At 49.5% G+C, this 15,083-nt stretch overlaps 1 protein-coding gene across 1 annotated transcript; it reads left to right on the forward strand.

Moving 5' to 3' along the window:
- The first annotated feature begins 206 nt into the window (after window positions 1-206).
- On the forward strand, window positions 207-12,551 carry LOC125750976 (CXXC-type zinc finger protein 5-like). Its single transcript, XM_049029367.1, is given in 6 exon segments — window positions 207-552; window positions 671-731; window positions 4,876-5,122; window positions 5,124-5,486; window positions 5,489-5,782; window positions 11,433-12,551. Coding segments are annotated over 4 exon segments (771 nt in total). The 5' UTR covers window positions 207-552; window positions 671-731; window positions 4,876-5,053; the 3' UTR covers window positions 11,478-12,551.
- Window positions 12,552-15,083: the final 2,532 nt, after the last annotated feature.

The following is a 15,083-nucleotide window of genomic DNA, read 5'->3' on the forward strand; positions in this document are numbered from 1 at the left end:
CCAGCTAACTTCTTTCTTCACCACTACAATTGTCAAGTGCAGAAACGCTTCAACGGAGCATGTGCTCCGTTTGTTTCACAGGACAGCCGAGTCAAAGTTCTTGGTAAGTATGAATGTGTTAAATGAAAGTTCTCTCTTAAAGAGGTATGACGAAAAAGTCAATCTGCTTTGCGCTAAGAAAAATCATATTGTCCGTAAACAGTGAGTGGAGGGGAAGCCGGAGTCCTGTGTGTATGCACGCTGTCTGAGAAACAGCCTCGATTTTATATTTAAAAATGAATGCGTCTTCTATAAAAGACATTCACATATTCAGAAGAATTCGACTTAAATAATATTGGATATTGCCTCGCGTTTGCTCAAGTTTAATGTTATATTACCTTTGGCGTTATATTTTTATCTCGATTTTTCTTAATCGAAAAGTCCATTTCGGTTTTTACGTGAAGCTCCAAAAATCTATGAAATGTGTTTGCATGTTCTTCCCCGCGAGCAGGGATGTAGAGGTGGGATAGCAAGAATCGAAAGGTTGGAGCCCACACGCTTGCCTCCGAGAAAGTACGTTTTACAATTATTTATCACTTGCTTTCCTTCGCGCTAATTTCTGCCGGGGGGTTTTATATTTCTTTTGAGTGAGAATTTTATTTTTTCCCTGTTTTTGCGTCAATCTCCATAGCAGGCACGCCGACGGACCGCTTGGACGGTGGGATCACTCCCCTCCGCTCGGATCTGCTTTGGTAGGTGCGAATGAAAAGGGCCTGTGTTTGCAAATATGCAGATATATTGAAGGGGGGAATCATAGTTTGTTGAAGTCTGTTCAAAGTTGGGATGTCATCTTCCTAACGATCAAGTTAACTGGGAGGACGGGAGAATGTTTTTTCTTTATCCCCCGCGACGTACCAGAGCAGACCGAGCGCTGGTACCGCAGACACCCCGGTTTCAGATCAGTGAGTCTAGACAAAAGGTATTTTTGTATTACTTTAATGTTAATAAATGTCGAATTTATTCATTCATGCGCATAGTTGATGATTTCATTGTGATTAGTCCGGTTTAATACGAGACTGCGCTGTAATGTAACTTTTGCGAATTTAACGCGGTTAGAAAATATTCCAAAATTAGTTCTTCTGACGAGGGACCGATATCGCGGATTTCCTTTCTGGTATGAGGATATTATTGTTAATGTTAATTTTAAAGTGCGTTAATGATTCACAAGTGACAAGGCTGATTACTTGAAAGTGTCTTTCGCAGTCGGTAATACAATTCATTAAGTGAAAATTAAAGATACATTTTTTTATTTAAAAGCACAGAATAGGAAAATGTTACAAGTTTCCTCTGGACTCGGAAATAACTTTACCAACCATTGATATTTCTCAACATTTCGAATGATATTTATTAACATAAACCTATGTGTTTTTAAATATACATACGCCGTTATTTATCACGTATTGCGCTGTATCTGGTTATATCTCGTTACCGGTTTTCGATACCAAAAAGATCGTGAATTACTTTAGTGTATTTTATTGCGGTTGAATGAGCAGTAGGGGTTACGTATTGCCGAGGAGAAGCCAGCAGCCCGTCTTGCGCTCACCGTGTCCCCCTCGCCCGACGCTGCTGCGTGCGGGGATTTACTGCGACCCCTCGGCACTGCCGCAATCCACAGCCGGCCGCAGCCTTCGTCAAGGCTGCGTGTTGTGTTTGCAATTAGGTGTCGCGGAACCAGATCAATATAAAATATAGATTCGCTATGTTTTAAACTTGTTCTGTGCCTGTGAGCGAAGAGCATACGGACTGTATAATACAGGGAATAACTTCATGTATAAGTAATATAATTAAAGTCGTTATTTATGGTGGATCTGAACTGGATCCAGTGAGTGAGTAAGCGCTGTGTGGGGGTGTGTGTTCGCCTGAGAGGAAGCGCTACGCTGGGTTCTGCATTACCTGAACTAATAAATATCTGACTCTCATGAGATCGCCGGGAGCAACTTAAAGCGGCTCTTGTTATGCACGTCGGCCGCAAACGGCGCTGCTCCGATAACTTTGATTTTAAAATGTAACTACATTATATCCACATGAATGACTGTTACTGTTGTTGACGTATCCAATTACTTATGCAATGCGCCGATTGGGGATCTAAACAAATGCTGAGATAAGAAGAGATGTATTTATTTTATACATTAATAATTTTGTAAGGGTTGTCGGTCATTTTCTAGCACCATTTTTGCCAGATTGCTCGTGGGTGTGTTGAGTAAGGTTCATTTGTTGGTGGGCTAATTATTTATGGTATTCCTCCAAGTAAAAAAAAACAGAGAAGCGGTATCGTTTTTGTTAAGATTTTGACGGCTGGGAATGAGACGATCCAGCGCGGGCTATGCCGGGCACAGCTGGGAACAGTTGTTTGACGCTGTGCATTTGGGCCCTGCCACATACACCACGCTGGCATACCAAAGGGACAGAGCTAGGGCCAAGACTGCTGGTCTACGGCACCCACCACTCCTCTATCTCAGGCGGAACGTCAGTGTTTTAGATATTAATTCTCCGAGGGGGATAGTTACAGCCGAGCTCCATCCCCATGGGACAGACACCAGGAAGATGTTCGCAGTTAACGACTATTCTTATTGGAAGGTAGCTATTTCGGTAGAGGCTTCAGGGGTAGGGTAATACATATGTTGTCCTATAATAGAAAGGTGCTGTTGTCAACATAAAAATTGTAATTATTAGTAATATTTTTTTACCTACTGCTAGTGTCCGTCTTTAATACTACTACTACTGATAATAATAGCCACGTAATTAAAAATCAATAGGAAGTACTAGATCATTTTAAAAAATATATATATTTCCCTGACCCATGAAGTTGAAAAAGATATTATTCTGAAAGTTAGTCCTTGGCTGCTTGGAAAGCAGACCAACAGTCTCCCAGGTTGAAGCCTCAGTGATGTATCTGTGCATGGCCATAATGGAAGTTCACCTTAGTTGCTGCGTGGCCTTTGAGGGCCCAAGGATGCACTTAGCGCCCACTGCCATGCTAGGGGTCATTAGGGGACATGCCCCCACAGGTAGCACAGGTCGGCGTCCGTCGCCATGCTACGACCTGCCTGTGGTGTTAGCGAGTCTCGTAGCATAGCTGCTGCTGGCTAATATACTCACGTTTAACAGCCTTAAAGGACCAGCTCAAAGGACAGCCAATCCAGTGGTGTTGGAGAGTGAGACACTGGAGGAAACACAACTTAATAATTTAAATGCAAAGGTCTGTTTATTTACGGGGGGAGGTGAATGAAACCAAATTAGATATTGGGGGGTACATGTCCCCTATGGTTCCCGTGCCCCCTGAATGAATCTGGCTGGGGAAAATAGATGGGAAGGAATGAAGAAAGTTGGGTACATTAATGACAGGAACATTGAGTGATGGGGCACGATGTACCTGGTTTACTAGGTGTTTATGGCCGATCTATATTAGTCTGTTACCCTCTGTTTTAATAAAATACTTGGCTTCACATATCTACGGTAAAAAGGCTGGGGTTGGGTGAAAAGCCGGAGATGTGGTGGCCTTTAACTACAACCAGGAGAGCAACGGGAGAACCTGCGAGGAAAGTTGTAGGACCAGAAGGAGAATGTGACAAAGGGATGGAGGAGATGGTGACCATCAGCGGTCGGGGATGGGAATGTGGCACTGGACACGGATGGTGGAAACGTGTTGCCGGTCACGCATGCAGTGAGGCGGACGGCGTGCGACAGTCAGGAAGGGCGGCTGTCGATCGGCGCAGTGGGGGGCGGGGGGGGGGGGGGGGGGTTGAGCGCTGGCGGCAGTTTCCGACGGCGAGGGGGGACGGCGTGCGGGAGAGTGCAGTTTGACAGCGAGGGGGACGGGCGAGCCCTACAGCTCCCTGTGAGGCGCGGTAGAGGATGGAGAGCGGCTGGCCCGGTCCGCCGGCGCCGCGGGCTCCGGAGCTGGCGGGAAACGCGGGGGCTGCGCTTCTGCCTTTGAAGCTCTACCTCCTACTAATTCTGGCCTTCCAATTTCCACAGAGTTGCTGGGCCGCCTCATTTCTCCCCTCCCTTTGTTTCCCTTATAAGGGTTGGCTTGGCGATTTCCTTTTGCCTTTTCTCTCTGGTGTCGTGTGTGTGTGTGTGTGTGTGTGTGTTTGTGTGTGTGTCTGTGGCTCCCAATGGCCAGATATGGAGAATTAAAGAGAAGGTTGTTCTCGCGCCTTCAAATGAGAAAATTCTGATGATGTCATAATGGGGGGAGTGACACATCACGCCGTGGACATAGTCACGCTGGTGGTGGTTGTGCTGGTTTTGGCGAGAGGGGGCTGACCCTGGTTTTGGACCCTGTGTGAATCTGAGCTGCTTGTGACAGATCTGACATTTATCATTGATTTTTTTTTTTCTCATCCTTTTTTTTTTCTTTTAAGATGAATGTTTATTACGAATCTAGTGAAAATCATGTGTTGGTCCATGAGTCACAATTAGCAGATGCTTGAAATCGGCAGAAAGCTGATTTATTGTGTACATTTGAAATCATATTGTGGTTTTCTGTTGTCTGTGTCATGCAGTTTACCAATGAAATGGTTAGTTTTGAATGACAATTATTCCTCACTGGAGATGATGTCAGATGTGAGACTCACCCGTGTGTCTACTCTGAGGATCTCCCTGATCACATGGGTCACATGGGTCACATGGTCCCTGCCACCTTAAACCTGTCGCCCTGTAGTCATGGTGACATTTTACTTCAGTCTTCTCTGTACACTGACATCCTGTGTGATGAGTGTTTCCTGTCCATTTCAATAGATTGTCCTTCTCCCCTCCCCGTTTGCTGAGAATCTCCACCCCCACCGTCCATCTTTTAAACCCTGTGCTCCTCTCCCCCTTCCCCCCCATCAGCTTACAGTCGGTCTGAGTAATGATGTGGACGGAGGCGGACCTCTAGAGTGCGTTCCTGGGCTCCGGGGGCTTCCATTGGCTGACCCATCAGCGGGGGAGTGGTCACTCTCACCTGGGCTTTGAGCAGACGGTTTCGCCATCGGCAGGCCCCCCCCCCGCCCCCTGCACGTGCTGGACCATGTCTAGCGGGCGTCCCGAGGGAAGCCACAGCGCAGAGGCCCCGGACAAGAGCAGCTGCGGCGAGGACGGCCACCCCCCCTGCCCCGGAGCGGCGGAGTCGGAGCGGCATCATCAGCGAACCGCTCAGCAAGAGCCTGAAACGGTCGCGCACGCTCTCCCAGAACACCGCCAGCTGCTCAGCCGCCAACGGACTCGCCCACAACGGCACCGCCGACGCCAAGGGCAATGCTACCTCCACGCAGCAGCGGGCCGCCAAGGCAGAGCGGGCCTCTGAGCCGGCCCCCGAGGGACACAACGGGTTGCATTTTGCCCAGGCTGCCGAACTGCTGAAGCGGGCCGGCATGCTCCTGCCTGGGGAGCAGGGTGGCGGCGCGGGCGACCCAGACGGCGTGTCGGCAGCAGATGCAGTAGGCCCTGCCGACTTCCCCCTACATCGGTGGCTTTCCCCTTCAACCCTGGCCTCTTCATCATGACACCTGCCGGAGTCTTCCTCGCCGACAGCGCGCTGCACATGGCCGGCCTGGCGGAGTACCCCATGCAGAGCGAGCTGGCCTCCGCCATCAGCTCGGGCAAGAAGAAGCGGAAACGCTGCGGCATGTGCCCGCCGTGCCGCCGGCGCATAAACTGCGAGCAGTGCAGCAGCTGCCGGAACCGCAAGACGGGCCACCAGATCTGTAAATTTCGCAAGTGCGAGGAACTTAAAAAGAAGCCGTCCGCTGCACTGGAGGTGAGTCTCCGGGGGACACTACCCATGGGGGGTGTGAGGGTGGGGCAGGGCTTGTTTAGGAGGGGGCAGATAAGGTAAGGGTTAGATTAGACATGTGATGCCTGGGGCGGGGGGGTGGGGTGTGTCTGGGGTCCGAGACAGGATATGCGGGGGGGGATTTACTCACGCCGGAGGATTGCCTATAATCTCTCCTCCATCTTCCATTGCATCAATGTGGTTAAAAACTGGCTATCAACGGCCATCTTTATCTGGGTAATGCGTGCTTTTGGCTAGCGGGCTGCCCTGTCCGAGTCCCACTTGATGTGTCTCTAATGGAGGCCGCCGTGTGCGGGCTGGGCTGGTCCCTGAGTGTGTGCATGTGTTTGATGGCATGCGTGCCGAAAGGAGGGCTGTGCCGGGCTTGGGGGGGTGTGCATGGGGAGGGGGGGGGCTGTGGAGGGCTCGGTCAGTCCATCTGGCCGTGGGGCTGTCATCTGGAGCACCAGGTGTCAGTGTGGCACAGACGCTTCCCTCCCGCCCAAGACGACTAGCCCTGCTCATCTATGTGGTGAGAGGCCCCCCCCCCCCCCCCCCCCCCCCCCCCCACACACACACACACACACACACATATGCCCCCCTCCAGCAGGGTCGCTCCTTCATGCAATACATCCACCCCTCCCAAGTTGCTCACTCTCCAGCTCCCTTCTGGACACTTGCAGGCCTTGACATCTCCTACCTCTGCTTAGAGCATTTCTTGAAAAACAGAAGTTTTATTTTGTCAGGGCCAAAGACATGCAGCTGTACGACAATTGCGTGAAAGACTTAGGGTACATACAGGTCCTGGCTGCTATATAAAAATAAATGCTGTGTTTTACCCTTGATGTCTAATCCACACGTCAAAGGTCCCGACAGCAGCGTCACTGTAAGCTCGGACCCGGAGAAGCCTCGGGCCAGTCCGTAAATAAACGGTACACATCAGCTGCTTACATGCTGTTTCCTACACAGCCCACGGGGTGCCTACCATTTCGAGAAGGGAAGATGTCTAACTGGGGCACTGGTTAAGGTTAACCGTTCGGGCCAAACACCAGCTCTCCCGAGTTGGCGTATCGATTATTACTTAGTATAAACCAGCGAATGATTTCCTCGCCAATACCGTTAGATATGAAATTGACAGGAGCAGCAAAGTGAGATAAATAAAGAGTCTGGTGAATATGATATTATTATACCCGTATCTTGTGTCTTAGCTTAGCGCTTAGCGGAAGGCACCAGGTTGAGTTGATCTGCCGTCATTCTTTGGCGTCTCACTCCAGCCCATACCGGGGCCAGCATTTCAGCAGCTGCGTGTTTAATTTCACGGCGAAGCTCGTGCTCATGGCAGGACTTTGCCGGGCTCTGGGCTCCGGGCTCCTGGCTGGATGATAATGATGAACCTCTCCGGGACATTAAAACCCGATTGAAGAGGTGGGCATTTCAGGTCCAGAAAGTACAAATCCAGACCAAGATTTTGTTTCAACGAACCAGTTGAGTATAAAGAGTCACAATCACAGCATACTCAACTAGTTGGTTGAAACAAAATCTTGGTCTGGATTTTTACTTTCTGCACCTGAATTACCCCACCTCTGGGTATGGGGTTGAGGCGGGGAATATCAAGGACAGCCAACACAGGGGGCCTGACCTTATTTCACGCGGTGTCAGTCACCTCCATCGGTTCCACTGTAAACTTCATATTTGCTGCAGTAGCAGACTTTGTGACACGGACAGTGTAGAAGGAAGTTGGACCCAGTTGGCACCAATCTGCTTGCCACTCTCTACTCACTTGAACCAGAGGACCAACAAGTGCATAAAATCTGAGTGGTAGAAGTGTCTATTCTGGTGCGGAAAGATTCACCTTGAGTGAGCAACATGAAGCGTTCACTGTAGAGAAGGAGAACTCATCCAAAGGACACTCTGGGTTCTACAGCAACCTACCAGTCCTTTTTTAGTATCTACACATGTATGGGTATATTTACAAATGATTTACTTTAATATAAAGTATTTTACTGTCTAGTGCTACATTGTCCTCTTATACATGAAATCATTAAATATACGTTACAGTCCCAAGCCCCAGTATTCTGTTCTGCGCACTGACACGCGTGTTCAGGACACGCACGGCTCTCCAGCATGCGTGTCCATAGCTTTACACGGTTGTTAGCGGGAGTGAGGGAGAAGAATATCTGAGCACACACTGTTCCATCGCTGTGCTGGGGATTCCACACGAAGGGCCGTGAGCTCCAGGGGTTTGTGTGTGTATGTGTGCGTGCGTTAGTGTGTGTGTGTGTGTGTGTGTGTGTGTGTGTGTGTGTGTGTGTGTGTGTGTGTGTGTGTGTGTATGTGTGCGTGCGTTAGTGTGTGTGTGTGTGTGTGTGTGTGTGTGTGTGTGTGTGTGTGTGTGTGTGTGTGTGTGTGTGTGTTGGGGGGGGGGTAGCATCGTGGTGCTTGAAGGGGCGGCATTGACAGGGCCTTCAGGCTGTTTTCCATTGAAACCTCACGGCAGCTGCGAAGCCTCCATAAAAAAAAAAAACGAGGGGGGGGGGGTGGCGTGCAGGGCTCTCGCCACTTTATACCGCACTGGCTGGAGGCGTCGAACTTTATTTTAGGAAAACGACGTTGGCTGAACGGAAATAAAAAAAAAAAATACAGAAAAAACCCGAGTGTGTGTGTGAGAGCAGGAAACGACAGAGACACACTGTGACACAGCAAAGTTCTGGGCAGCCCAGGCTGGGTCCTTATAAACCCCACACAGACCGGCCGCCGTTTGGACCTGGACCTCCTGCGCTTCACAGTTTGGCTGTAACTTGCCATTATTTAAGTCATAAACACAGTTAAGGGTAAACTTTTAATGGTGACCAGGATTCACTTGCTGTAAGACTGGAATGCTCATTCGTTTGATGTGTTTGATGTACGTAGAGGGTTTATTTGTGTGTTTATGGGTCAGTGACCGTGTGTATCCCATGTTGTGTGTTTCGCCTGTACTGTGTGTGTGTGTGTGTGTGTGTGTGAGTAGACGTGTTTTCCCTGAGGTGCCCCTGCGTGATAATGGCCGCCATCCGTGTACGTGGTTGGGGCTGCGGATCAAAGCGCCTCCATCCCCAGAAGGGTTATTAGTCTGGGTCCTGTGCCACGGGAATGTGAGGCTGCCCCGTCTGCATTGGCATGTCAGTGGGAAGGGGGGTGGGGAGGGTCAGTACGTTCCCCCTCTGGCTCGTCCTGCATTTCTGACTGACAGTTCTCCCAGACGGAGTGTAGACGCACAAGGCACACACCTGTCGGGGTCACAGTCGGAGGGTGTTTTGCATCTTGCACGGTTTGCGTTCGAGTGTAAAGCGTTTTGCATAACACACATGCGTGTGCGTGTGTTTTCAGGGGAGGAGGGATGGGTGAGGTCAGTGAAGGTGACATCCCTTCCCCCCCCCTCCCGTCCACGGTGTGGAGCTCCCCCCCCCCCACCCCCCCGCACGAGCCCCAGAGGGCCCTGTGGTTAGGAGCCCCCCCCCCCCCAGCCTTTACATGCCAGCTCTCAGACTCGTAACTGGGAAGGTGATCTGAGGTGGCGGTCGACAGTACAGAACAAAGAGAGAGGAGAGAGACTCGAGTAAGGTGGTTGATTTTGGGGGGTGGGGGGGTGGTACGAATAATGCTCAATAGTGGATCTGTGTCCTAGTCAGGCCATGGACTAAGTGCCATCTCTCAGTGCGCCCCCCGTGACGTCCGGATCCCCCCCTGCCCGCACCCCGAGCGGGAGGCCATGTCACTCCTTTATAGGTCAGGCCTTTCCCAAAGGTCTGGATCGGGTTACGTGCCGCTGAGCTTGCTGTGCGTTCCGGGAGCCTCTCACGCTGAGAGCGTGTTCCGGATCAGGGGTGTATCAGGTCTTCGGGGCTGCGTGACTGAGCCCCCCCAGTTACAGGTGTGTCTGGGGGAGTCCTCAGGGGCCTTGGGGGTAAAGACCAACTCTTTCACTAATTACACACACGTGTGTGTGTGTGTCCTTGCATGCATGCACGCGTGTGCCTCCACATCTCTGACAAACGTCCACTGCTATCTGCTGCAGTCCCCGCAAGGGGGGGGGGGGGGGTTGGGGTGACCCCATGGTTTCTGGATGCCCCTCCATGTTTTTGGGCTGCACCAAACTCCAGTCAGCCGCCTCTGTTTGTCTTACCTCACGTCAAATAAAAACCCGGCCAGGAACGAGAGGGGCTGAGGGTGGGGGGTGGCGAGGAACAGCGTCGCCATTGCAACCGCTCGCAAAAGTCTTGTTTGCCTGTTGGTGTTGGAGCCGGGTAAATAATACATGTAGCATATCGGATTTCAGTGGCGGAGCCAGCGCTGCGGCCCACGGCGGCGGGTGAGAGCAGGAGGCCCGGCAGACAGCAGGGAGCGAGGTCTGTTTGGGACAGCCTGGCGTGACGCCTTGCTAAGCCAGCTGCTCTCAGCGCCTGGAGAGCCGGGCGGGGGGTGGGGGGGTATAGGGGCAGAGTGACAGGGGACCGTGAAGAGAAATGGAGGGCAGGAAGAAGATGGCAGGGCTGGGGAGGGGAAAGGACGCAGGGGAGGGGGGCAGAGAGGGGGAGAGTATCACCAGTACTTGCATACAAGTACTGACAACACACACTACTGACACCAGCACTGGTAACACATACTCATGCAGTACCAAAAGCAGTACTGACACCACACTCGAATAGTACTGTCACTAATACTGACCGGACACACATGTGTAGTACAAAAACCAGTATTGACACCACTCTCGTAGAATACTGCGTACAGTGCACACATGCGTAGTACCAACATAAATACTGACCACATACTCGGGCAGTACAAAAAACCACTACTGACAATACACACTCGCACAGTGCTGACACCAATACTGACAACACACACACTGGCAGTACCGACGCCAATACTGACAACACACACTCGGGCAGTACGGAAACCAGTACTCACAACAGGCACTCGGGGAGTACCGACGCTAATACTGACAACAGGCACTCGGGCAGTACGGAAACCAGTACTCACAACAGGCACTCGGGGAGTACCGACGCTAATACTGACAACAGGCACTCGGGCAGTACGGAAACCAGTACTCACAACAGGCACTCGGGCAGTACCGACGCTAATACTGACAACAGGCACTCGGCTAGTACCGACGCTAATACTGACAACAGGCACTCGGGCAGTACCGACGCTAATACTGACAACAGGCACTCGGGCAGTACCGACGCTAATACTGACAACAGGCACTCGGGCAGTACCGACGCTAATACTGACAACAGTCACTCGGGCAGTACCGACGCTAATACTGACAACAGGCACTCGGGCAGTACCGACGCTAATACTGACAACAGGCACTCGGGCAGTACCGACGCTAATACTGACAACAGGCACTCGGGCAGTACCGACGCTAATACTGACAACAGGCACTCGGGCAGTACGGAAACCAGTACTCACAACAGTCACTCGGGCAGTACCGACGCTAATACTGACAACAGGCACTCGGGCAGTACCGATGCTAATACTGACAGCAGGCACCAGTACTGACACCACATTCATACACTGCTGACTCCAGTGAAACAGAGACACCTGTAACATGGCTGCATACTCTATGTTCACCGCCTGTGTCTCTCCTCTCTCCCAGAAGGTGATGTTGCCGACAGGAGCAGCGTTCCGATGGTTCCAGTAGGACTGTCATCGAGTGCAGTGGCACATCTCGCTTTTGACTGTCTCGGGCTTGGACCCCCCCCCCACCCCCCCCAGCTGAAAAACAAACAGAAAAAGCGAAAATTATTCAATATAATGGATGCACCTACTTTTTTCCTGAACCAAAAATAAACAATAAGAAGTTTATGGCAACTTTCATTCCTTTTTCTATGTTGCGTTTTGGTACCTTTTGTCCTTTTTCTGCAGTTTTTCCCGTCACTTTGACATCAGACTCTTCATTGCCAAAACAGAAACGAGGGACTGTGTGGACAATCAACTACTTTCTGTGTCTGGTGTTTATGTCGTTTACGTGTGGAAAGATAAAGTACTTGTGTAGAGAATGTAAATTTGCGGCTCTATTTTAAAACTAGTGACTAATGACAAGCACTATTGTAATTTAGCACCATTGTTCTTACTTACGACCTTGTATTTTGATTGATTCTTTTTTTAATTTTATTTTTGTTTTGTTATTGTTTTATGTCATAAATCTATAGTTTTGAATTTGCTTAATGTTTGTTATTAAACAAGAAAAGTTACAAAAAAAAAACTTTTAAGATGTAGCACCCCCATTTTCTGATTTGGGAAAATTCTAGCTTGCCGGATGTTGACAGTGCACTCCATGCCCATCCCCCCCCCCCCCCCCCCCCCCCCCACTTCCTCAGGGCCTTAAAAGCCAGCCCTCATCCTACTGGTATGGATGAATCTGCTCTCCAGAGTCTTTCTTGAAACCTTCTGGTCAACATTGCGCCCTCTCTCTCTCTCTCTCTCTCCCTCTCTCTCTCTCCCTCTCTCTCTCTCCTGTTTTTCTACTTGTTTGTTGAATGGGAACTGGAAGCCTCGCCTTGCTGATTCTCTTCTGAGGGGCGTGGAGTCTCCGGAACCTTACGGGAACATCTATCCCGTCTGCACCCGAGCACTGAGAGAATTTCATTTTTCCCACAATGCTATCAGATCTACATCTTTTGGAGGGGAAAAAAACAGTGATGTTTGTATTCATTTAGAGATTTGGCCTGATTTTGTGAATAAAAATGAATGCATGTATTTGTGTCAAAACCTACTGCTCTGAAGCCTGTCTGCTTTAATGCATGGTGCATCTTTTTGTTCAGTGATTCATGCAGAGACAACAGAAAAAATGCACTAAGAAGTGTCTAGGAAACACATTATTGTTAACTTTTAAAAGCTTTTTTGACCTCACTTCTTGTGGGTGAGCTTAGGGCTCATGATTATTGGTATAAGAATTTGAAGTGGTGTTTTTTTTGGAGTGATTTCCATAATTTTATATTCAATAATAGTTTTTAAAAAGCTGGGAATTTGTATTTAAATAAACTTATGTGAGTAAATGCCGGACCATTTCTAAAAAAATAATAAAAATGAAACTGCAATAATGAACAAACATGTAGGCTTGAGCTAGGACCCAGAAGTCATTTTTATTCATTTTTCCAATGTAATTACATTTTCCGTACTTTGTTTCAATTTCTATACAGGTGTTGGACAAAATGATAAATTGGCAGAAAAAGCCTATACCTCAATGCATTTGATAAAATCCCCGTGGCCACACAACATACTGATGATTAGAGTTTGAGTTTATTACAGTTTAATTGGGTTAATTATATCAAATACATTGTGAGTACGGTGGCTGAGAGGTGCCAAAACACAATTTTCACTTGTTTGCTTTTTAGCTGCATTGTTCTCGTAAAAAGATATCTGCTCTCATCATGATTAAAAGCATGAAGAGTGGGTGCTGGTTTTTGTGAGTTTCTGACCACAGATAGGAGCCTTTTCTTTTTCTAGCTGGAATCCACAAAACCAGCCGTATTCTCTTGATGTGAATTCCAAAGGCCCTCCGGGGGTTAAAGGTCAGCGAGCAGTCCGGCTGAGCAGCTTAGCCTGAAGGTGAGTTCTGTCTGGTCCGCGCCACCTCTGAAAAGAGCACGGCGCTTTCTCACATAGATCCAGTTTCATGCGTGTGGACGGCTCCCCCTCACGTCATTCACACAGTCATATTCCCTCTGCCTGAATCGAAAGGACAGCCAAAAGGTGATTAATAACCAGCGGCAGCATCTCGGTCAGCCTAATACCCTTGCAGTTATTGGCTATTTACCACAAGAGCCTTCCAAACTGGCTAAGAAAGGCCAAATGCTAACATTTACGTTAAAGCGAGGGGTTAACGCAAGAACGGAATGGCTCAGCGCCGCTCACGAAACTAATTCCTTTGGTTCACAACCCACTGCTACTGAGCGCCAAGGACCGACAACCGTTTGGTTGGCGTAGGTCTTCCAGGCTCGATCTGCCTCACCGGTGACGTACTGCACAGTCAGCTGGCCCTGTTAACCCTAGGGGCCTCTCTCGTGGTCGTAACGGTGGTAGGCGACCACAGCTGGAGCGGTGAGGCTTTCAGATATTTTTCCTCCAGCTGTCTTGGTTTGCGTGCGCCCTGGTATGTTCTTACCGTCAATAACTCACTCGAAGAGTGAACTACAGATCCTGTTTCTATTAAATTTAATGACAGGCAATATGGACTATGATGGAATTTACTGAAGGGCTCCGTTGGTCCATAGGGAAAAACACAGCTGCATATTGTAAATCATAACCTACATATTGCTAACTGATTTTAGCAGCGTGTGTGGTAGGTCACCATTGCCGGTGACTTGAGTTAGACAAGTAAATGCCTTCAACAGTACGCCCTGCACACCTGTTATAACGTAGAGTAACGTGAGGCTTCCGACTTCAGACAGAACGGGAAACGTAAGTGTGCGACCGTTATCGGTAATGAGTAGACAGGCATGGTCATGAATTGCATGTGGGAGGGTGGGGTGTCAGAGCTAATTACATGGCTGAACCACACCTGTGCGCCACCTGGAAGGCACAAGTCAGCAAGTACAAAGGTAGTGCTGCCGCCTGGAGCAGAGAGTCCGGAGAGACCCTGGATGGTGGACCACTTATAGCTTATCCTCTAGTGCCCTAACTTTCCTTGGTTGCTCCATCTTACTTCCTACCAGTACAACAGCTAGTGTGCGCAGGTGTAAAATTGTGACTAGGAACAAAGTTTGGAAAAGTATTAAGTTTTTCTTCCCCCAATACCTCGGGTATTTTTTTTTTCTCGTTTTAGACTTTAATCAGCAGTGGCTGATGGGAAATTAGATCGCAATGTAAACATGGCAGTCTTTAATAATTCGCTTAACAGATATCAAGCGTGAGCTGTTCTAGACGGGCTCAGCTGCGAATGAAGCACATCTGATGCGCGGATGAGTGTCTTAAAGCGGCTTAATCGCGTCGCTCGGCGATCGGCGTGGCCGCTGTTGGAGACAGAGAGGAGGAATAGCGGCGCGTTTGTTTGCCCTGCCCTCTAAATCATTCATTACCATCCCCCGTTATTCCGGGGGCCCGGGACACGCCTGGGAGACGTGGGAGCTGGCGGCGGCCGGGCTGCTGGAGCGGAAACACGGGTCGGCGTGAGATAATGCGGCGGAGAAATGTGGGGCTTTGGCGTCATGGCGCTGCCGCTCATAAACACTGTTAATTACTAATCAGTGCAAAGGCAGACGGCTGAAATGCGTGTGAAAACGCGGTTATTCGCCGTTATTTTAAG

Source organism: Brienomyrus brachyistius, chromosome 10, assembly GCF_023856365.1.
Source record: "Brienomyrus brachyistius isolate T26 chromosome 10, BBRACH_0.4, whole genome shotgun sequence".
Taxonomy (NCBI): Eukaryota; Metazoa; Chordata; class Actinopteri; order Osteoglossiformes; family Mormyridae; genus Brienomyrus; species Brienomyrus brachyistius.